This window comes from Gallus gallus, chromosome 6 (assembly GCF_016699485.2).
Source record: "Gallus gallus isolate bGalGal1 chromosome 6, bGalGal1.mat.broiler.GRCg7b, whole genome shotgun sequence".
In the NCBI taxonomy this organism is placed as follows: Eukaryota; Metazoa; Chordata; class Aves; order Galliformes; family Phasianidae; genus Gallus; species Gallus gallus.
The window spans coordinates 11,308,977-11,332,774 of NC_052537.1; the positions used below are offsets into that span (position 1 = coordinate 11,308,977).

The following is a 23,798-nucleotide window of genomic DNA, read 5'->3' on the forward strand; positions in this document are numbered from 1 at the left end:
ATATTACATATATACGATGATTACTATCATATACATATAGATATATACACATACTAAAAAAAAAAAAGACAGCTCATGAAAAGAAAAAGTTACCACTGAGAATGATGTTGCTACCTTTTGCACTGCTAAAGCAGGAGTTAAAAACAAAACAAACAAAAAAAAACATCTTTACCAAAATTTCACAGATTCTGCAGAGATGGTGGCAATCAAGGCCCAACAATTTATGAACCAGCACATGTGAACTACGATTTGTTTGACCATTTTCAAAAGCTTATAGAGGTAAATTTAATGAGCTCTCTGACACTGATGCAAAACCAGTATTACAAAACAAAACAAAACATCTTAAGCTTGTTATAAAGAATGGATGGACAAAAATTTAACAGGAAAATCAGCTTATGGAGTTTTTTATAATCAAAAGATGTAGTCAGACAAATGTAATTCAGTTTAGGACAACATCCGATCTTAGCAGAGGGTGTGATTTGGAATTATTACCTCCTACATGCTAAAACTTCAGACTTTCACTGAAACAGGTCATCCTACTCCTTTCCTATCCCTAGGGGCTTACTTTGTCTCAAATACTGACAGGGTAAGCTGTCACACAGTCATAAGGCAAAGTCAGTTCCCCACATTGACTGAAAAAATACTCCCTTACACTGTAGTACAGTTTTCTACAGTGACCATTTGCTGAACTGATTTAGCTGATAAGTCACATGGTCATTTGTTTCAGTATGTAGGAAGCGGCAGCACCATGTGCCTACAGGAAAGCAGGGATGGAGCAGAAAATGTAGGCACAGGCATTACCAGGATACTACATATCCATACTACAGCTACGTGACACTAGGCTTAATATATATCATGGTCTGAGACATTATAATTGATCATGTGTGCCCTTTTATCCCTCTAATGTAAATCAAAGAGGTCAGTTAACGCTATCAGGGAAAGCTGCTACTTGTTATTCAACCTTTTCAAAACAATTCAGCCTCAGGCAGATATCCAGAGATGAAATTTCTTACTGGTTTAGCAAAATCATAAAGAATAGAAGAAAGGAGTCTTTTAAAGAGCGTGCAAGGATGATCAAGAGAAGAACACTACCAGTCAGCAGAGAAATGGAATTGATTTTGTAGGAGGAACAACTAAGTTAGAATGGACTTTTCAGCAAAGTGGGGATTTGAGAGAGGCTGGCAAAACATAAGAAACAAAGTGCATCAAATGAGGTTAATAACAAAAACAAGGTAGGTCTTCACACATTTAGTAAGACATATGTGAATCTCTCTGCAACATATTTGTGGATACTAATAGCTAACATAAATTAGATGATGGACTAAATAAATTAGAGCCAACTCAGTGAACCAGACAGAGCAGAATACAGCCAGGCTAAAGAGCTGAAGAGATCTAACAGCTTGTGACTGCAGAAAATAAGAGGTCTTACTATTCCTTCCTCTCTATCCCATTCCTCCTCTTTTTCTTTTAAGGCTATACTCCCCTTCTGCACATTCTGATGTTTATATGACTGGACAGTCACATTAATCTCTCAAGACCAGGAGAAATATTTTTTTCAAGGGTTGGTTTTCTGCTAGATTAATAAGTTGAATCAGCTGTCCGTGCAGTCAGTTAAGTAGGTCTTGGTGTGTTGGTGGGGCCACCTGGCAGATAATGGTAGAAGAATGGGAAAGATCTTCCCTTTATGGCTCTATTAGAAGAGCTAAAAGCTATTAGATATACACATCTGAATCATGTATAGTGCTCTTGAACAAATATTGCATATGACTGCTATGTTATCCTGTCATTCCTATATTATTTCCTATGCTATCTGAACAATAAGAAACATTTTGATGATGAGATAGAGTGGGAGATACAGACAGGAACAGACAGTGACAATACTAGGTAAAAAAGGATGAAAAGTAAGGTAAGGATTCAAGTGGGCTGAGCAATGTGAATTTACAGTGGCTGGGATCTAGAGTCTATAGCATCAGGAATTTTCCTATTTTTTCCTTTCTGACTTGTAATCTGAAGAAGAGAATGCAATCCACCTTGGAAACAAATTGCAGTTATAAGTCTGGTACCTAGCCAATTAGGAAGAAGACTCTCAAAAATTCTTCATCTTCAAAACATAATTAAAGCTGCAATTACGGTTCCTTGCCCAAAACAAAATAGTGCATAGCCTGTGCCATACAGCCTACTGACTGGAATAAAAATATGAAGTAGCAATAAAAAGGGACACGACACGTGATAGCGTAAGCTTTTTCTGTTTTTATTACTACTATTTTTCACTTCAGGAGGAGCTGTTTTCTTGTGCAAATAGGCATAAAATTTCTACCAATTGCCCTGCTTCTCATCGATTTCTACTTGGCACAGTTTGCCAGATGCTGTTTGGTCTGAGTGTTGCCTTGACCTCCACCGGTGACGCTGGCCCCTTTTTGCTTTGTTGCCCAGTATTTTCCCAGCAGGGAGGTCCCACCCCTCTAATAGTTCAGTTGCAACTTTTGCTGAAGGCTTATAGGCTACCCATATGTTGTACTGGAGGGGCCAGCATGACAGGAATTAACTCAGAAGTGGCGTCCAGCATTGTCGCAGGAGCTTGCCCAGGGGAGATTATAAATGCCCCAAAACTAATTAAATATTTTGTCTCCTGCTGGTAAACAAAAGCGAATGAGGGCAAAAATATGAAATGCCTGATTTAACATGTATCTTTAAGTAGCTTGACAAGAGCAAGCCTGAAGTCAGTGATGCATGATTTAAAAGCCCCTAATGGGTCAAAGCTGTTAAATAAATGAGACTTTTGTCTATTATTCTTCACTTCATATAGTTTCAAAATGTACTTACGGTTGGTTTTCTGAGTATTTCACAGTGGCACTTCTGGAGTAAGAGCAACTCAGTCCAGGCTTTTAGAAGTATTTGTAACTTTCAGTTTTGCACTGAAAAGAATACAAAAGAAATATGACCACTCAAAGACATACACACAAGTGGGAAGCGATAGTATTTACAGTCATGTTTCACAGACTTAAACTGTCAAATGCTGCTTCATAAAAATGAGGTATAGTAATCCTTCTTATTTAATAACATGTTTAAGAACGTATATTTTTTTAAGTAGTAGCCAAGTGATTTTTTTTCAATGAATCAGAATTATTTTAAAAATCAGTTAAACTATCTCAGTAATGGTTCAAATATTTTTGATACTTATCATTTTGGAGGTAGTGAATTCAATTTAGTAAATTAACAGTCTTGAATAATGTATAAGCATATATTTTGAAACGCATTACTGCAGACTGAACTTCTTTTCTAATACATAATAACAACAGTTATCATCTAAATATTCCATGAATATGGTTTGGAGTGTTAAGTACTGTCTTTCACAAAGCCTGGTAGTCAAGATGTTAATTCTAAATAGAATTCCCACATAGTAATGTTACATACATGCTTAACCACACGTTTATATAATCCTACTGCAGTTAATGAGACTAAACAAATAAGCAAAACTGAAAACAGCAGTAAGTTTTGGTCATCATCAATTCATAACGCTGTCAGCGTGAACCAGGCAGGGACCGATCTAATGAAAGAATAGTATCCACACATGTAAAAATCTTTCTGTTTTCCATAAACATATTTTTACTTACTTCAAACAATTTTTTTTAATGATAAAAAGGAAGTTATCCTTATTTGCTGAAATATGAAACCTGCTGAAAGATGGCAAGCATCACAAACACGGGCAGAAGAGAAGGAAACACAGAAGCAAATTGATGTACATGAATATATGTGTATTTTTTTATATATACAAACATATCTGTTTCATTTTTTTGTGGTATTTTACCATTACATTTTGACTTTATAATTAAACTATTATGTAAATTAAGTAATGCATACTCAATTAAAAGAAAAAAAAAAAGGTTTACACTGTTAACTGTAAGGCTTGATGTAATTAATGCTTTCCAACTTAACAAGGAACTTTGGTAGCTCTATTTTTTGTATCCTGCCACAGGCAGATGAGCACACACGCATTCGCGCATATAACACATCTGCTCTTTTGTCCAAATGGACAGCAGGACGCCACAGAGGTTTTTCCATCAAAAAGAAATGCAGTCCTGAAAGATTAAGATGTTGTAGTCAGGCACATGGTAATGTGTGATGTTTCAGATTTTCAGGTCTCCCAAGTGTCACATTTCCAAACTCTAATGAATTAGATGTGACGGATATCCTTTGAAAGCCAGCACTAAAGACAGTTGTGAATAGAGGCACAATGTGGTAGCTGGTCAGATATAACGCAGGATGGACTCAGAATGCACAAAGGACAACGTTTCCCACTAGGTACAAGTGAATAAAAACTGATACAGGAAAAGGATTTCATATTTAGTACCAAAAAGCTTGTTATTTGTTTACTGTTCTCCCATGGAGATGGCTGATTTTTCTCATTCCTTACTATGTTAGAGATACCAAGAATCACAAATGACAGCATTATATCAGATTTTACCAGCATTTTCTCTTGAATGATCCAAATTCCAAGTTCAGGAAGTTTCCTCAGCCTTAATTAATATCAGAGTAGAAATTTTGAATAAAAAAAAGATTTTTACAACAATATATGCGGCCACTTCTTTTAAATATATGTGCTTGGAAATCATGTTCATTTAATTGCCTATATCATCACCCACTTGTGGGCTTCAAATCCTAGTGCAAAAATGCAGCAAGGCAGCCACATTTCTACTGCAGCTGGTCTTCTTCATATACCATTGAGAATCAGAAAGGTATGTATCACTTTGTTTTTCCTTATAGCTCAAGAAATGTTTGAAGATGATAATAACTACAATTCTGTAATCCAGTTTGGCTGACAAATGTGCATTTAATAAAAGTACTATCGGTTAAAATAATTGGTGATTCTTTTATAATGCAACACTGGGAAAATGTCCAGGCCAAGTTCTAGCACACCAACATGTCAGGAATGCAAGCGTCAGGGTAATGGCTGCTCAGTCTATCAGACAAACCAACAAGCAGTTCCAATGGGGTCAGGACAAATTCTGAAAATCATGAACAGGAAGCACAAAATATAACTTATCCAGAAAATGCAAACATTTCCTACACAATTTACCAAGCAGTGCAATAGATTCTTCATAAGCTTACATTTTCATACTAAATTCAGATGTCTTTCTACTCTACCTAAGTCACAATGTACTGGCTTCAATACCTAGATTTCTTTGTGAAATATTACCTTCTGTGAAATGCATCGAGGCCATCACTTAGACAGTGGTCTTTTATCTATGCATCTATGAAATGCAGAAAAGACTCAAAATTACCTAAGAATCCAAGACAGCGATCCAACAAATCTGAAACTACAAAGAATTCAGGCAAGCTGCACACGGCTTAAGTTCTCCTACTAGCTCTATCTTCTTCTTCAGGGAAAAAACACACCTTCTTTAAGCCATTAAATGCAAATCAGTCATTCAGAGAATAAAAAAAACTGTAAAACTTGAAGTGTCCAATGAAAAAAAAAACAAAGCCAAATATTTTATCGGTATCACTGAAGCCAAACACACTGATATATTATTCATTATCTTCCTCTAAGTTTTGCACAAATAGGAATGTGGAAAGACTGCCCAGGGAACACAAGCATGTGTCCCTTTTTTTATCCAAAGTATTTTTTGTTTTTCGGGAAGGATTCAATGAATTCTACGAAGACAAATGGATGTAACGGTTAGACTGGGCTCAATAAATTGTACAAGGCTTTTAGGTAAGTGCACACTGGGTAACGCACATGAGAAAGTTTGTCTCAGTTAAGAAAAGATTGGCATAATCAGTCTCAGGCTTCGATAAGAGAAGTAAGATGTCTGAAAAGAGAGGAAAAGGGAAAACAGACAGAATCTAGGACCTCTCTTTTTCTTGGTTGGCAGGGTATGGATTCATACTGTACTACTTTAGTGACCAATGTTCTATTTCTTTTTGTCAATTTCATAATCCTGGGGCACAGAGCAACTTAACACATACTCCCAGTTACCAGAGATTATAACTTTTAAAGTACAATTCCCAGTAATCCTTCCTGGACCTGTCTGATTTCACTGTCTTTCAGTCAGTGCTGGTGCTTGAGGAGACAAATTCTCCTTTATCCTAAAAAAATCCTTTGTTAAGAACTTCTAAAAATGAAAAAAAGTACCAATTAGTTGGTATTCTGACTGGGACTAATGCAAAGGTGTCTTCTAGTACCCTGGGATATGGTGTGCTCTACTTTGGAAAGAATCAATCAGTCAGAGATTGATGAAGGGGTGCTGAGGTCAGGTTTGCAAACACAGAACCATCTGCAGAGTCTCCTGGGTTGGTACCTGCAGCAGAGTAATTTACAGGAGCAGGTGTTTCCTTTTAATCTTTTTTTTTTTTTTCTGCTGAAATTGTAACTTTATTGAGAAAATGCCTGCAGTTGGTTATTAATAGCGGACTTCATCTATTGATGCTATTAACTGCTAAGGTTTCTGCAAGTTGCAGTTAGCATACTACTTAAAAACATGGGTAAGAATGGATACTGTGATATTAAATGCCTGCATCAATCAAATGTGTTTTCAGAAAGTTACTACGCACAAATCTACTTAAGCCCAGAAAGCTGTTTTTAAAACAATGGTTTTTGTTCAGAAAGAAGACATAGAAATTATCATAATTATTATTTCAGTTTATAGCCATAAATATTTATGAAGAAAGGAGACTTTCTGAAACAGAATAAAATTCAAGAATTCCAAGTGGAATTTCCCACCTGAATTGAGCTTGGCTGGATGGGCACTCAAGTAACCTGCCTTTGGTTTGGATCCAAAATGTAAGTAATAGGCCAGTAGACAACACATCTGGATTCAAATTCATATTTCTGGATTTCTTGTACCTCAGAGTTTGATCCAGCTCTGCTGTATTCTGCTCACCCTATATTCCCCAAACATCCAAAGTGTCAGAACACAACTAGCTTCAGCTAGCGACAGACACTGGGAATATGCCTAAGACTTTTAACTATGCTTACATAGTAGTCTCTATATAGAGATACCATCCTTTTCCACCTCACAAACTCACTTAATTTATCTCCTACAAGTTCCTTCTTCTGCTCAGTTACTGAAATGTTTGAAATTGTCTTGTGTTTGCTTAACGTATTTTATCCATACTATAGTTTTTAACAGGAGAAAAATAATGTATGGGAAAGTGGTTCCTTGGTTTGAGAGTATCACAAAAAAATCACATCACATTTGGAAAGTGCATAAAACTTATCCGTATATGATTGAGGACACCGTAACCAGGTAATGTTCTATCTCACCAATGAGTAAGGGAAAAACACAACAATCAAATCTAATTTCTCTCTACAGAAACCAATAAATTTAGAAACATTTAGAATTCAGAGTTACAGTAGTCTGCTTCAGATGCTAAGTCTAAATATTATAGGCTACAGCTGACCTCCATTCAATTTTTCTCTCACATTCCTACTATTGAGGACGATAATTACCTTATGTTACTTTATTTCCACATTCTTTTGAAGCTTCACAGGTAGAGTTTGCAGCAACTTTTAGGAAACGAAGAAGGAAACAAAGGAAAATGAAAAAGGAATAAGGAAAGAAGGAAATGAAAGAAAGAAGGGCAGTGACTCAGCAATGAAAGTAAATTCTTTGTTCTGTCCTTTTGTATAAGTTTGGTAATGATTTTAAGACAGATCTACCCTCTGCAATCACAAATTAATAAAAAGATCCAGAAGTCAGAATCAGACTGCTTAATTTGGGTATTTCTCAGTCTTTAATTGAACTAATTTAATTTTCACTTGATACATCATCACCCTCAATTTTCTTCTATTTTCCATTTCTTCTCCTGGGAAGGTTCCCTCTGTTTCTGGCATGTTTCCTTGTCACTCTAATGAGTACTGAGACAAAGAAATCTTTCATTTCCCAGAAATAACCATCTCAACTGTTGCTAATTTCCCTCCCTATCCCTTGTGAACACATGGCTCCTGTCTACAGCCTCTTGTTGTGCACACATTTGTGAAACGTTCTATTTCAACTTGGGGCAAAATTTTCCAATTCCAGAAAAAAACTTTTGCATATATGCAGTCTATTTTCACCTAGATAACACAGAAGAAATGCAAAGGATTTTCATGAGTCCTTAAAGAAAAACTGTTAAAAGGCTCATTATATATAAAACTGGCTTTCTGTTTTTCTTTCTTCCCTTTTATTTGTATATTCATTTCTATAGCAGCAGAGTTAACGGTTTCTACTATTCGATTGATTATTTTCTTATTTTGCTCCCTTCCTCTAAGTCATGTACATTTTCCTAGCTCCTACATGAGCTGGACCTCTGAAGCACACAACTATGAAGTAAAGTGAGCAAATGCGCACTTAAATTTTCATGTCTTGACTCCTGGATCCAGCCAGGTCTTTATTCAAAACATAGTGCCCTGTAATGATCCTATGTCGGAAAATTGCACAGTAAACACTTGAGTTTTACACTGATAATTTTAATAATGCTATATAGTCAACCCAACAAAAATGTTTCTTAAAGTAAATTGTATTTAATTAATGTGAAAGGCCTAACAACTTGCATAAAAAAGAAGGAAGTCCACAACGATGGCATCCCCATGAAATTCTAGCCTTGTAGAGTTACAATGATCTACAGATTGTGCTGCTTAAGCTGAAGGTGAATATTCTTCACAGAAACCCATCTTTAAGTAATGTCTTCTTTCTGCTTTTTCCACGCTGGATTTGGCCCTTAGAAATTAACTTAGTTTAAACACAGAGTTCCTCTTTTTGATGTAAAATTCACGTAACTTTGAGTCTCATTACTCATTTCAAGTGCAATGGATATTACATTTGACACCACAGTAAGTTAGCAACTATCAAGTAGCATCCAGTTCAAAGTTAAGTCAGTTAAGTTTCATTAACAATATACTACTAGCAAAACTACTAGGTAAAAGCTTTGAATGACAGTGTGAAACAAGACCACACAAATTCTAACTAATTTTGTTTGAAGTTCACACAACACATTTTTTCCATTAGGAAAGTCAGACAAAATTTGTTCCAACAACTAATTTCGTTTACCATTGACTGAAAATGTGCAGTGTGCTAAAATAAGTCTTAGTGAGTAATTAGGATCACCAGGTCAACTGTACAATATTTCATTACAATAAAGTTGCTACTTAGAAAATCAATGCTCTTTTTCTTGCCACGCTCAGCAGCCTTGCTTGCTTTGCATATGGCTGCATGTTTAATTAGCGATCCTTCTGTAAGTGTCTGCAATTAGCACAATGATGATTAATAAAATAACTCCTTTAAAGCTCAATTTAGGCAGCAGAACTGCACAATAAGGTATAATTAATTCATCATTAATTAATCATGGCTGATTAACTAATCTGTTGATTAAAAACACATTACCGCATAGTATCCCACCTGAGCTCTGGTGATTTTTCTATTCAGAACTGAAAGAGACTAAGTAGTAGTAAACCATTAAAAAAAATGCATTAAGCAGCAAGTTTATTCATTTAGTCAGGAAATTTAGATAGCAGAGATATATAAAATTTCCCAGCCCTTTGTTCATTATTAGCCCCCCTGGGAAAACAAAAAAAAAAAAGAAAAAGAAAAAGAAAAACAAAAAAAAAAAAGAAAAAAATGTACTATTTGTTAAATGTCAACAGATGAACAATAATTGCTTTTTTAGATCATTTATATTCTTAAAGAGGTGGGTTGTTGTTTTTTTGAAAGCATCTCAGACAATGGACTAGACTCACACTTTTATAAACCAGACTAAAGGAGCAAATGCAGCAAAACAAGCTTGCAGGAGGGCTCAAGCAGGTCTAAGGCACTAAATGGAAAGTGGTGATTTGCTTTATGAGAAGACAAGGTCAAGGTGACTGCAAAATATGCAGCTGCAACACTGCTGTTGAGCTGCCTCCGTTGCAGTGCCATGCCTACGATGATTCCATGTTTAGGAATTGTACATCAAGTCCCTGAACTTCAGCAAGCCTGAATACAGAAAAACATTCATTTCAATTTGGAGATTTGCTTGCCACCTAGTTCTTAAGCTTTGTGGTGCATTTAGATCACATACTCACTAAGTCCAGTGCAGCCACAACAACAAGGAACTTATATTTTAAATAAATCCTAAGATTTTCACACTGTTATTTGCCCCCAGATACTTGGGCTTCAGTGATTTAAAAGTTGTGTTGTCTATTCAGAATAGCTGGAACTACAATAATTTGTCACAACTAAGTTCCTCAGCATTTATAAAGGACTGTATATAAGATTCAGCTGTTCCCACACTGTAACAATGCCTTTGAATTCAAAACACATTATTCTTCTTTTCAGCAATGCCCAACAACAGGACAAGGGGCAACCGGCACAAACTGGAACACAGGAAGCTTCATCTGAACATGACAAAGAACTTTGTTACTGTGAGGATGACAGAGCGCTGGAACAGGCTGCCCAGAGAGGTTGTGGTGTCTCCTTCTGTGGAGATAATCAAAACCCACGTGGATGCTTTCCTGCACAATACACAGCAGGGAAGCTGCCTTAGCAGAGGATTGGACTCTATTAAGGAATTAATTCAAAGTTTAGGGAAAAAGTGATTTGGAAGGGAAAACAGAACTTTAGCTGGAGTAACTCAGTTACTTCATGTATTCCTAATAAACCCAGAGAAAGATAAGAACAGTAAAGGAAAAAGTGACATCTGAAACAGCATGCTCAGTGAAGAACATCATAGAACAAACGTTTAATTTAGGAGTAAATTGTCAGTCCCTCAGAAGTAAATGACACTACACTAACCAGTGACATTTTCTGTTTTTTCAATTTTTTAACAGTCCTCGGGGTATCACTACGTCAATCTCTTAAATTTGTTAAAAATGTGAAGTGTTGAATAAGCAGAAGCACTGTAAGTCACAGCAATAACATTCGCCCATGAAAAGAACCGTTCATAAAGAAGAGCTCTATTTCTAAATCTTTTGCATTTTCTTCATGTTTTAATTCAAGTAAATTAATGAACATAAGAATCATTTCAAATGTGGCAGAGAAAGGAAGCTGACCAAAGTCAGTTTGATTGTTTTATCACATAAAGAAGTTTATAAATCAATCCAGGAGTTTAAGTGGCTTTTAATGTGGAAATTGGGAAAAAAAAGAAAAAAAGAATTATTTAAGAGCAGAAAAATAACAGGGCTGTCCTTGGACGATTTCCGAGATGAAGTCCTGAGATGAAAGTAAAGGAAACAATACCAGAGATCTTCAAGATTAAAAGTGAACATTTTCAAGCAATTTTTAAAAAATGGACAGTAAGTAATCAAAGATTTTTGAGGACAGTGAACGAAAACTAAGATATAATCAACACAGTATGAGTAATGTGAAGGTGTGATACATGACACTGTTAGTGTCAGTGTCTTCATAAAGTCAAGTTTCCTTTCAATACAATAGCAAATTGCCCCGCAATTTCAACTCTTCCATTATCATGAAGTGAAATCTTCAACTCTCCTCCACGTCGAGAACATTGAAAAGCTAAATGGAAACAAGAATAAGACGAATCCAGAGTTAAAATGTTAGTATTACAAATCAATTTTTATAAAATGCATGAAAATTCAGGCTAACATGGCCTCTGTCTCCTGAAAGCAAGCAACAACTGGGCAATCACTGTACCAGGGACAATCTGTGCACATTGCCTTTCCAACTCAAACGATTCCATGACTTTTCTCTTCCTCAGCAGCCTCCAAATGACTTACTGATGCACCTTTGCCTAGATGCCAGAGTTAATGATTTTGCTCTGTGTGCACTTATGCTGATCATATTCAACCTGATCTAGCTATCAATGTCCCTGTTCATCACAGGAGAGTTGGACCAGATGGCCTTTGGAGGTCCCTTCCAACTCAAATAATTCTCTGCTTCTATAATGCTTTACAGATGAAGATTAACTGAGGGTGTATCTCAGACTAGAATCAGACATATAGAGTCTAAACAAAGTGGTATGTAGTAATGAAGTATGGTGGATTACTGGGATGTAATTAACTAAGTCTTCTTTGTACATCTAAATATGTCTTAATGTACCCATTTGTGGGATAGACCACTTCCCTAGCCAAGAAGGAAGAATATTATTATCTGCATAAGAAGAAAGAATCACTTCACAGGTAGCAAACTAGAACTAGACACTAGGTTCAAAGAACATGTTTGGTTACTGAGTAAGTAAAGCTGAAGTAGCCAGCAGAAAAAGTCTGTGAAGAAACATAGATGCTGCTTCAGTTGTCACAAACTGAGATGAAAGTCTTACACAGACAGGAAGGAATTTATATAACTTCAGGATTTATATAATCCTGAATATATCATTTAATACACTTGGACAAAGTTTAATGACAAAAGCTTTCCACTGATAAATAATAACAAATCTAATTTTTTTAATGAAACTGTTCATAGTCATATTCAGTTGAGAAGATAATGCTTAGCTTGCTGAGTCTGCAGTTTTGTTTCAGTAGCCCAGTGTTAGTTGCATAACTACTTGATCAGAGAGCAGCCTGGTTAGGATGGCATCTAGCAAAGGTTAGAGTTTCATACCGTTTTGGTTTTGTAAAAGGCTGCAAATAGATGACAATTCACTGATGGTCAGAGTCTCTCTACTTAATGAACTTCCAACTGCACAAGTTGTTCAAAGCTAAAGGGAAAGTGATCCTCGTGATATCCTAATTTATAACTGGGTAGAGACTGTATTCAGATCCTAGCAGTGCACGAGATCTCTAACAGATGGTACATAGAATGTACGCTGTCAGACCATTTCTTAGCCACGGATGACAAGAAAGCTCTTGCTTATACAAGGATATCAGACTCTCAGACAAAGCAAAGGTTCCCAAAACAGTACAAATAGGAGCTATATGACTGCTATGGGTGCTTCCTGGTCTTTTCTATTTAAAGAATTACCAGTTAGTGATTTTAACAAGAGCAGTGTCTATGCATGAACAAATGCTTTCAAATATAATATTTTGGGCCGTTAGTGGTTCATACCACGCTAAATTTGGTGAACTGCTATTGCCAAGTGCAGATACACAGATACACCTGTTCTGTACTGGTAAGGAATCACAGAAGTTAGGGGCAACAACAAGAGCATATTTCCACACATTAATTTAGTTAACTGAATTACAGAGGCATAGAAAGATCCCTCCAGCTTTACCAAGCATTAAAAATTGTCCTGAATTAAAACTCTTCTCTTTAAATAAATTTGGAAACTCTACTACAATATGTTTGGGTATATTAAATTTCTTATGCATGTTTATAAATGACATAAAGATACACAAAATGATATAAAAGATACACAAAAGACTGCATACAGATACAACTGCTAAATAGTTGTATCTGTATGTATCTATAAATAAGTACTATATTCACTGGCAACTATGAAAGTCTAACATACCTGATATTATAGATTATCTTTATTAAATATATATATATAATAGTACTTCAGGAATTCTTCAAATGAACAAAAGGGTGAGGACAGATAGCAAACTCTCATTTGACACATCTTAAACACGATATATTTATATAGCTCCAGGAAAAATGAGTAAAGTATCTCACCTTGTAAAAAGACTGGAAAATTCTCTTTGTAGTTAATGGGAGTGGTTGTTTGACAGTTTGGTTTAATAAAGATAGGAAGAGAACCCAGACACAGGATATTATGTCTGATATTTCAGCACAGATGTAGCTGACCTCCTCCTAGAGGTCACAATACCCAGAAAGAGCTGATAACATATTTAATGTTCCTCTTTTTTTTTTTGTATACAATTTCATATCTCATCTATTTTGGAACTAAAAGGCTTTCAATTTTAAATGGAAGAAAACCTTTATTCTTGCAATAAAAGATATTGCAGAGGCACTGCAGAAGTTTCTAAATAGTCAGAAAGATGCTTTTATTCATTAATCTTTGGTGATACATTATTTGACTGCCATCACCTTTTCTAAATAATCACATCACAAATGGAATTCACTCCAGTAATACCTGATAACCTTCCATGCACATGGAAGGAAAAGTTTTTTCTGAACACATGCAAAAACCACAGGTTGATAAGATGTCATATGGATTTGTCCCCTTTAAATATGTTTTGTATTATTTCCATCACACATACACCAGAAAAAAAAAAGACTGAAGGCATTGATGGCAACAGTCATTAAGGATATTTGTCTATTATGGGAAAAATACTGACAGCCAGCCTGAGAACAAGGCTTGTGAGCCAGGAGCAGCCCTAGAAAGGCACAGATCTCCACACTGCCATCTGGAGGTGTTCAAGACCAGGTTGGACAGAGCTCTGAGCAACCTGCTCTAGTATCAGATCTGGAGGTTGGTGGCCCTGCCTGTGGCATCAGGTTGGAACCTGATGATCCTTGCTTGGGGTCCCTTCCAACCCAAGCCATTCTATGATTCTATGATGTTAAGAGAAACAGCCAGTCCATCTGGATACAATGCCACGGACGGTTTCTCCTTTTCAAAAAGTATGGTGTTCCCCCCCCCACACCCCTCCCTTCACAGCTTCATGGAAATAGAACAGATCAGTAAATGCAAGCATGAGATCTTCAGAACAGATTGCTAAGCTTTTCCTTTGACTCATGATGGAAAAGTCTCAGTCATTGTGGATTACCACATCAAGCTATGGAGGTCTAACAGATCCTTTAAAGAGCTTATAAGCCTCAAGAAAAGTTTGGTCTCACATTCATTAGGCTAAATACAGCAAAGCTTATATTCAAGATAGCTGTTTGTTTTGAAGGGCATTTATTTTAGGGAACAAGGAATCCTATTAGATTAAGGATCCAATCTCCGTTTTAGACTAAGTGACAAGAATCATGTCTTTGGTAGCAAGTGCATAAAATAATAGCATTTCCACTACCACCATCACCACCCTCCAAGAGAACCAGAGGGTTATGAGGGTATTTCACACTGCATCTGTTCTTCCACTTTCCAGCAAAGCAACAGAAGCGTGAGAAGTGAAGAGGCACTCAACGCCTCTCTGTCTAGCCTTGTCAAGTGTAACCGTTTCTCCCAGGTTTTATTCCCCCATCATGGTCTTCATTATTTGCTTAACAGTAAATACGTGATCCACTAAGCCTATCTTTTCCAAAGACAAAACAATTATCAATAATAAATCTGCTCTTTCACTTAAGATCTGGTCATCTCAAAAGTAGAACTACAAATCACGCTCATCACAAGCAAGTGAAGTTGCCAGAGCCTATGCACCTTGTCTCCATTTAAATATTTAATGTTAGATACATTCAAATTGACTACCTTTTATTATTATCCTTTCCTGCTACCATGTAAAACATCATCATCATGAGAAAACTAGTCTTCGTACAGAAGAAAAAATTGTACCATAAAGCACGTCCTTTAAGTACAATCTGAATGCACCATCTCTTCTTACCTAGCTATAAAAATACTAGCCACTTTAAATCATGAGCTTCCTAAAGAACTCACTGAAGGGATTAATCTCGAGTAATTTCCCTCTAAAAATCCTAAGTTAAATAGAATCATATTTTTTCCATCTCATCTTAACATAAACATGAGTGGAAACACTGTCTAGGAGTTGGACTCAACAATCCTTATGGGTCCCATCCAACTCAGGAAATTCTATGATTCCATGATTCTAAATTGTACTGAGAAGTATATACATTGTGAGTGAGAATACTGACTGATACCTCTTCCCAATAAGAAAAAGCAAGCTGTAAGGAGCAAGAAGCGAAAGACAATTCAGTTAAAGCACACAATGAAAATCAACTAAAGCTCACTAAGCTTCAGTCATGATGAAAGGTCACGACAGTAAAAATACAAAAGTTGAGATCAAAAACCAACCACAGAGTTATGATCCACACACTTCAGTTTCCCTACAGGCATAATGTGTCATGTTGGGAGGTAGGAAAGAAAACAGTTTCTTACAGATGACCTCTCAGGCAACATTTTACTATTCAAGTTGAGAAATAGATAAAGAGTTATTACAATATTTTGGATTGTAGCAAAGACATATTTTTTTTAATAGATACACAGCTTTGCAAGAAAACAGTTCCTCTTACCAAGCATTTCTTTCTTTCCCAGCTGCTCTGACCAGTAGCTGCTTAAAACAGCATGGGCAGATCCTTAAAAGAAATTGGAACAAAAAGTACAGAATTAGAATCACTATTTTAAAGAGCGATTACATTCAAAATGCAAATGCCATATACAAATTGAACGTCCCTTGTGTGTACTTAAGAGTAAAAATGCCTATGATTTGGCAAAGCAAACAGAACTTAAGGCTTCTGCGTTTCATTTATTTACAATCAAGCAGTATTACTTCCTCATCCTCCAACTTCAATGGAAATTTTGCCTAAGGGCTTCATAATTAGCCTCAGGAACAACAGATAGTACAAATTAAAACATTTGAGCCAAAGTATTGACTTCTGGTAAACAAGTGAGCTTTCCTAATAACTGAATCTCAAAACACTGAAGCTCAATAACATAATTCACGAAAGCAGTATGTTACTCAGTGGAACAAATAGCTATCCACAAAAAAAAAAAAAAAAAAAAAAAAAAAAACCTGAATCGATTTTTGGATATTTTGTAAGACCAGGAACAGGTGGATAGATGTCACTATGGAGCAAGAAAGAATTCCCTCTCCTAACAGTTTTCACAAACAAAACTCTGTTTGTTTGTTTTTACCCCAGTCTTGAACACTGTTAAGTATCAGGGTGTAGCTCAAGATCTTTTAAGGTCTTGCTGCAGCCTCTGGAAAACCAACTTATCATATCCCAACGGGCAGATATCTTAAAACCCTAGAATGACTTCTCAGATTCATGTTGTGTCAGTGCACATCAGCTGCTATGAGCAAAGACATTCTGCTGGAAACCCAGATGCGAAGCAAGTGTAATTATCAGGGCTCAGGGACACCAGGACATATAGTGATTAAGGAATTACTGTGAAAGAAAAATAATACAAAGTCCTAACACTGTTAAAAGTATAATTCAGCAATACAGTGAAGAGTTTGTTTCTATAAAAGAACTTACAGATGCAAGACAAGCAACTATGAGTTATAATGAGCCTAGAATCTCAAAGGTTCAGAAAACATCTAGCTTTTCCTATATAACAATAATAAATGAGCTCTGGGGTCAGATACATCTAGCACTCTGCCTCCTGGCTGTAACAGAAAAGCAGGACTGAAAGTTTAAGAAATAACTGAAAACATGTGTCTTATATTTCCTTGTAAAACCTTCCACTAGAAGTGCAGTATAACCACCATTACTCCAATAGAGAAGTTTTCTATTCAGCAAAAAATGTAACGAGACTTTTTGATCAAGTTCTCAGCAGAATAATAATTAATCTGTGATTACCTTGTACCTAAGCAAATAACATGACTTCATTCTGCAGCAAACATTACCACAGAACATAAAAGAAACAGACAGAGAACTAGAATTTCTGCCTCTAAAAATATAACTAGTGAAGTTCGTATTACTCGTAGGGCTGAGAACATCCACAATTAAGAGTCCTTAAACTACAGGAGATCTCAGCTGAAGCACCACACATATAAAACAACAGCAGCATATGTGAACTTCTTCTGTAGTATTTGCTGAATTGCACAGTAGTCTTTTGCTTTTCTCTAATTGTAATACATCAGGAAAAAGTTATGAAAAAAGAGGCAGGAATATCTGGCCTGATGACAGCAGGAAGCTGAATTTTTCTGAATGAGTTTGGAATCAATAATGAAAGTCTTCCTACTGTCCACAGAAAACAGTACTTTATTAGAAGAGATCCTTTAAGTATAAAGGCACATTAATCAAGTTTAATAAACACCTGTAAACCGAAACAAGACTAAGTCATTTACCATGCATGTGCTCACACACCTGTAACAGGGTCTTCCAGCACGCCATACCAAGGTGCAAAATATCTGGAGTAAAAATCATGACCTTTCTCTTTTCCATTGGACTTTCCCTTCAGAGTGAGTATGAGTCCTTTCACTTTTCCAGTTTTTTCAGCTGACAGAAAACGCTGTGCGCTCACTTGCAGTTCTTCCAGCACAGACCTTGAATTTAATTACAGAATTTGAATATTCCATATTCTTCATTTAACATAAATTTAAGTTTTCAAAAGCATCAGAAAGCCATGAAATTGTCTTCCCTGCACTCCTCTGCCACAATAAAGCGTTGGAGTAGAAAGATCCCTAGCATTGTCCTCCCAACGTTGTTTGACATAAGATTGCCCAGAATGTGTACTATAGTCTTAGCGAGCAGAGGAAAAAGATCAAACCATGCATTTCCTATCTACTTATGAAAATAGGGTGCCCAAGAATATAACCTCCAAAAATGTATGCTTTCATTTCAACCTTTTCATCACTGGAAAAAAAAAAAAAAGCATTCCACCTACTTTATGAATAAGCAAGCAGCTAATACTACTCAGATCAGAGAATTCTAAAGCACTCTACAACTGGCTCATTTCTGTAAGTTGCAGATACTTCCCTAAAAAACGAAGTTTTGGAAGAGTAAAAATACCGAGTACTCAGCTGAGAATATTTCTTATTTGCCTGCTAGCTCACTCTATAGCCAGTAGTTAGGCCAAACTTCAAGTAAAACAATTGCAATTTGACCTAATTAAAGAATTCAGATGCAGACAATATGTATACAAATCACACTTAACAACGAAATTCAGGTCTCCAAGATTAACAAATGCTGCGAAATGACTTGAATTGGAACTTCCTCTCTAAAGCTACTTATGATGCTGTAAAGTATGTGTAAGCAGATTAGTCAGCTGGGCAAACAAATCCACAGCATTCTGTCAGCATGTCCTGTCTCACTAAGTGTACCTGTACAACTATGCAACTAAAACTTCTTCAGCTGAGAAGCAAGACCACCAATTTCCGGTTCAGACCACTTTTGACTCAGAAGGTTGGCAAAAAGACACAACCATTAACACTGTTTCCTACACCTCCCTTTCTTGAAGACAGTTTTGCGACTAATCTTGTTTAGCTTTGCCAATTCTGTAAGCTCACAGGGAAGATTAAAGAATTATTTAACATGGGAGTTTAAATTTGTGCCTTCAATCTCCACCTGTTTCAAAAATAGATGAGTGAGCCGTGTATGTAAAGAACAGTGGTTAAACAAAAGGCATCCATTTCTGCACACTTGCTTCAGAAAAGTAGCAGGTTCTCACCTTTCATAAGCATCACTGAGGCGGACCAGGAGTTTCTTTGTGTCAGGAGAATAACGGACATCTTGAACAATCATGTCCCCAGTGGCAGCCTGGTACCAAAAAAAAAAAAAAGTTAAAGAAACTAAGAGAAACAGTGTTACTAGAAAATAAAATACTTACAATGTTCCTACAACAACAAAATGGCTGCTAGAATAGGGCTTATGCAATGTTCTTCATGCAACCTTCCAGTACATACAAGCAAGAAAAGCAAAAGCACTACGTGCATGAATGGATATGAGTAGGTGCTTAGAGCTCTGTGTATGTCAACTTGGAAAGAAATCCAGGGACTAAGAACAGGGCAAACATACAGCAGGCTGAGAGTGCCCATGAAATACTGACATTCCAGCCAGCAGAAGGCAAAGTTTAACTGCAGCATATTGGAGAATTCCATCTCCTGAACTACAGGACTCAGAGCTTTCAGTTTTGTCAGTCTCTGTGCAGAGTACCTCAAGCAATGTGAATTTACCACTTTTTAGCCATCCTAATTATAATTATAGCTCATTTAAATGCATTTCTAAGAGAACATCTCTCACTGTATTTACCTTTATTAACTCTTCTACTTCCTGAAGTACCTAAAGGAAAAAAAAAAAAAAAGGAAAACTGTAGAACATAGAGTACTTATATGTATATATCTACCCACGTAAAAATAGGTAGATATGCATCCAAACACACATACAAGCAAATGGACGCTTTCCTTGAAAGACTTTTATGAATAAAACTCTGCCTAACCTGTGGGTCGGTTGAGTAAAGTGGTAAGTCCAGCACAATATGGTCTTTCTCTTGTCTTGTTTTCAATTCCCCGCTCAGAGTCACAAAAGTAAGAACTGAGTTTGGGTTTTCTAGAGAGAGAGAACATTGTAACTGTATCAAACATAAGAACTGGAAATAAATTATTATAGCTCTTAAAGTACTCCAGTATGTTCAAAACAGTTATGCAGCTAAAAATCTAATAACTACAGTAAACTTGTATTGCAAGGCAAAATTCCCAGATGATATTTGCATATTCAGCACTGCTCTTTAGGAAGAGAGATAGCGGGGCATCAGAACAAGTGCAGACATCAGACTACAGCCTGACAGCAGTTGGTAGAAAAAATACCTGAAGTATCTCCACACTTGTTCTCTAAATGTTCTGAAGACTTAATTGCACAAAAAGAGAGATTTTCTTAATCAGAAACAATTTTTATAACATCTACTATAATAACATATAGCTCACAAGCCTACTTTTTATGTGAAATAAAACAGCAGCTGAGGCAAGTGTAGCATGACCACAGAGAGGAACTTCATTGGCTGGGGTGAACCATCGGAGTCCAAAGCGGGAACCTTAAAAATAAAGTTTGTTTTTAAGTGGAATTGCATTTTCTTTTCCTTTTCAATTTATTTCTACATTTTCTATGAATTAATGAGATTTCAGTCAATCAAAAACGCATGTTATAATCAGTCTCAAAGGCTCTTTGTACTGATTTTTGGAATACCTATTGCTCTTAAGACCTCTCTACAACTGGGGTCTGCTCCTAACAGAGGAAAGCTACTTTGTTGCAAGAGCAAAGAATCTGTGCAGCAGAGAAAGCTCTCTGCTTAAAAGTGTAAAAACAAACCTTTATCCCCATGACTGAAACAAGGCATATCAAGGGTTTTGCTGGCATAGTGGACTCTATACCACAGCTACATCAGTCTGAATTATTTTGCTTAAGCCACCAGTTGGTACCGACAAAAGACTAAAGTATGTTAAGCCTTCATTTTACTAAAAATCTTATTCCTATTAGTTTTTAACAAATAAAATCTAAGAGAGAGTATGCTAATACAGTACCTTAATCTAAAATCAAACACCAGGCTATAGCCAAGGCTGCAAAGTGAGCAGGTTCAACAAGATTATTCAGCTGAAAACTAATCCACCAAGCGATTCTGACTGGCCTCTATGTGCAAATTCATGTTCCTTGGTTTTGCTGGAAACCTGCTTGTTCCAGTACCACCTCCACACAGAGTTCTGAGTCTTTGTGGCAATCTCCAATAAGGGATGATTTCCTGAACAGCCAAGCCGGATTCTACTCGCTTTGCAGTCCTTCACATACAGAATAAGCTTTGTGTCTCTCTTCTCCTGCTTGTACAACAGAATTATCTCAGGAGATAATTAGCAGGAATAGAAGTATTAACAGAAGGACCTTTGCATAGCACTTCCAGGAGGCTTTCTTCACACAACCTGCTTATTTTGCAAAAAGCACGAAAACAAATGATCAGATTTACGAATAATGTTTGTGTACAGTAAAATGAATTGGAAAAGCTGAACAAATGAATCTATGTGCAAAAGGCTTAATATAATTATTAAAAGATGCATTATAACTCCATGACTTTGCTTTTGCCATCTTATACATTAGCATCATTCCTCATAAATGTACCCATACTTTCTTCCTGCTTTTTCTAAGAGACTCTGCAGGGTAAACAGAGCCACTCACTTTTGGTAAAGTCATCCGTAGGGTGCAGTTTTCTGATGAAGGCAGTTTCTGAAAGATTCATTTCGGTCGCGATTTTTTGGTGCAAATCTTCATCTAAGTCCTAACAATGAGATGACAAACCCATTTAAAGGCAGTCCATAAAAAAGCACAATCAAACTTCTTTTCAAATCAATTCAATCATCTCATTTTTCTGTTACAACAAAACATTCATTTTTTTGTTCAAAATATTTTGAGGAAAAAATACAAAAAACACTTGCAGCATAAAATAGGCTAACTAGTTCAGTCACTGTGGTACATTGGCATTTCCCCTAACCTGTCTGTAAACTCACAAATCCTTGAACAACATGGGGGATAGTTACAAAATGCTAAAGTCAGTCATTGCAGGAGGACATATCTTTCTTCCTGATTTGTTGAGGCACAACAAGAAGTCATTGCGAACAACCTAAAAATAGCTACAACCCTCCTTTTTAACTCTGAGAAACCCATGTTAGCAGGGGGAATGTTGCAATGGCCAGGGCAATGGCCAAGGCAGTTTATCAGCACTTACTGCTGTACCCTCACAGTTACTCATTGAGCAACAGGAACAACATACTAAGTCAGTAAAAGTAGGAATGAGAAACTGAACTAAAGGAAGAAACATGCAGGGGCTCACTGCACTGATGGGAGGTGCAGTGTAGTGACAGGATAAGCTGTTAATTCACTCTTTTTCCTTTCCCCACAGTCACACAGACTGGCCAGGTTCAAGGGTCTGGTCTATACAATACTAACATAGAAATGAAAACATACTAAGTGGATCTGGTCAAGTTCAACTTTGGATAGATCGAACTTCGCCCTGCTAACTTGACTTTTTTCCCTTAATAAACTTAACCCTTTGAACCAACAATCCCATGCTACCGATACAGAACAGTCAGCGATAGGCACAGCAGACTGATCCTTCCATGGTGAAATCTACACAACGAGACAACATTCTGACCTTTTACAGTCTCTCCTTTACCCCAGGAAAGTAGCTCTTGCTACAAAAATACCAAATCAGAACAAAGACCAGCCAACATTTTGCTGAAAATAATAGAATTTTATTGAAATACTGCCATCATGTGGCACTTCTGAAGCTCGGGAAGGGTTTGCATCACCATTCCCACTGTACTCCAGTTTTTATAAAGCAGCTGTTGAGGCTTGGAAAGGAAATGGGAACAGAAGCAGCGCTAACTGCTCCATATGTTCTTGGAGCTCGGAATAAAATTAATTAGAACTTCAGCTTTAACGACCCTGAAGCCTCTACACTATAGAGGAAATGTTAAAACCTCAACATGCCGTAGGCAACACGTAAGCCACCTTCTGAACATACTAACATAATAAAGTAAAACTAACATTAAAGCACAAGTAGAAGTTTACGAGTTTAAGGTAAGCGCATTCGGAGAGGGCACGTTTAGATTTTAGATAGCCAAAAACAGCTCTGAAGCGAGATGTTCTGTGCCAGGTTTGCTGCCTTGGTAAGTGTGCTGCACGGTATGAAATCTGTGGGGGATCAGGAAGAGCTGGGCAGGATTCAGAGGGCCCACGTGAACCGCTAACAGACTGCCCCATTTACCTTCCCATTCTTAAAGTTTTCACCAAGTGATACCACACAAATAAGACAAGGCATGTACGTTTCTCATCTGGTTTACGAACGGGTTCTGGGGAGCAGTGAAGGAATTAGCACCATCTGCTCAGAACACCCACACGAGAATGACTGAGGTCGAATGCACCACAAGCGCCGTGCGACCTGCAGTAAAAGCTGGCTGTCACAGGGACACAAAGTGACTCAAACACAGGTCTGTACGCGTCTCCCTTCTCTTCCACAGGAAACAAACAAACAAACCCAACTGGTTCGAAAGGAAAAAGAGACGGCGTACCCGTAATAATTGCTAACCCCGCTCCGCCCGGGGCAGCAGCGCAGCACGCCGTGCCTGAGGCGGCAGCCCAAGGCAACCTCGCGTCCCAGAGCTCGGGTCAAGAACGGCGAACACCGCCGCTGCAGCCCCTCATTAAAGTTCTGTTCGTTTCTCTTTTAAACTTACATTTTCGAGCAGACAAACCGCCGCGGGGTTTCCACAAAACGGCCGGTTTGTAAAGGCATCAACCGTGAAAATGGGGACCTGCATCGCGCAGCGCTACCCGGCCTTTGCCCTGCGCCCGCTGCTCCCTATCGCGCCCTGCCTCCAG

At 37.2% G+C, this 23,798-nt stretch overlaps 1 protein-coding gene across 2 annotated transcripts; it reads right to left on the reverse strand.

Moving 5' to 3' along the window:
* Positions 1-10,925: 10,925 nt before the first annotated feature.
* Positions 10,926-23,789, reverse strand: PBLD (phenazine biosynthesis like protein domain containing). 2 transcript variants are annotated; one of them, NM_001277337.2, is made up of 9 exons: positions 23,654-23,789; positions 21,597-21,696; positions 20,368-20,466; positions 19,876-19,985; positions 19,689-19,718; positions 19,108-19,196; positions 17,805-17,983; positions 16,005-16,067; positions 10,926-11,471 (listed from the first exon to the last, which is right to left on the reverse strand). In NM_001277337.2, the coding sequence occupies exons 1-9, from the start codon at positions 23,735-23,737 to the stop codon at positions 11,359-11,361; spliced, it is 867 nt and encodes a 288-aa protein (NP_001264266.1). In that variant the 5' UTR covers positions 23,738-23,789; the 3' UTR covers positions 10,926-11,358. The 2 variants fall into 2 exon arrangements, with proteins under 2 accessions (NP_001264266.1, XP_046798807.1); XM_046942851.1 differs by having other exon boundaries at positions 23,489-23,780.
* Between the last annotated feature and the right edge of the window lie 9 nt (positions 23,790-23,798).

Coding starts and splice junctions, on each gene's coding strand:
- PBLD (NM_001277337.2), bottom strand. CDS start 23,737: ATGCAGGTCCCCATTTTCACGGTTGATGCCTTTACAAACCGGCCGTTT. Junction 20,467..21,596: donor TACGGATGACTTTACCAAAA/GTGAGTGGCTCT, acceptor TTTATTTTTAAG/GTTCCCGCTTTGGACTCCGA. Junction 19,719..19,875: donor TTTACTCAACCGACCCACAG/GTTAGGCAGAGT, acceptor TTTTTCCTTTAG/GTACTTCAGGAAGTAGAAGA.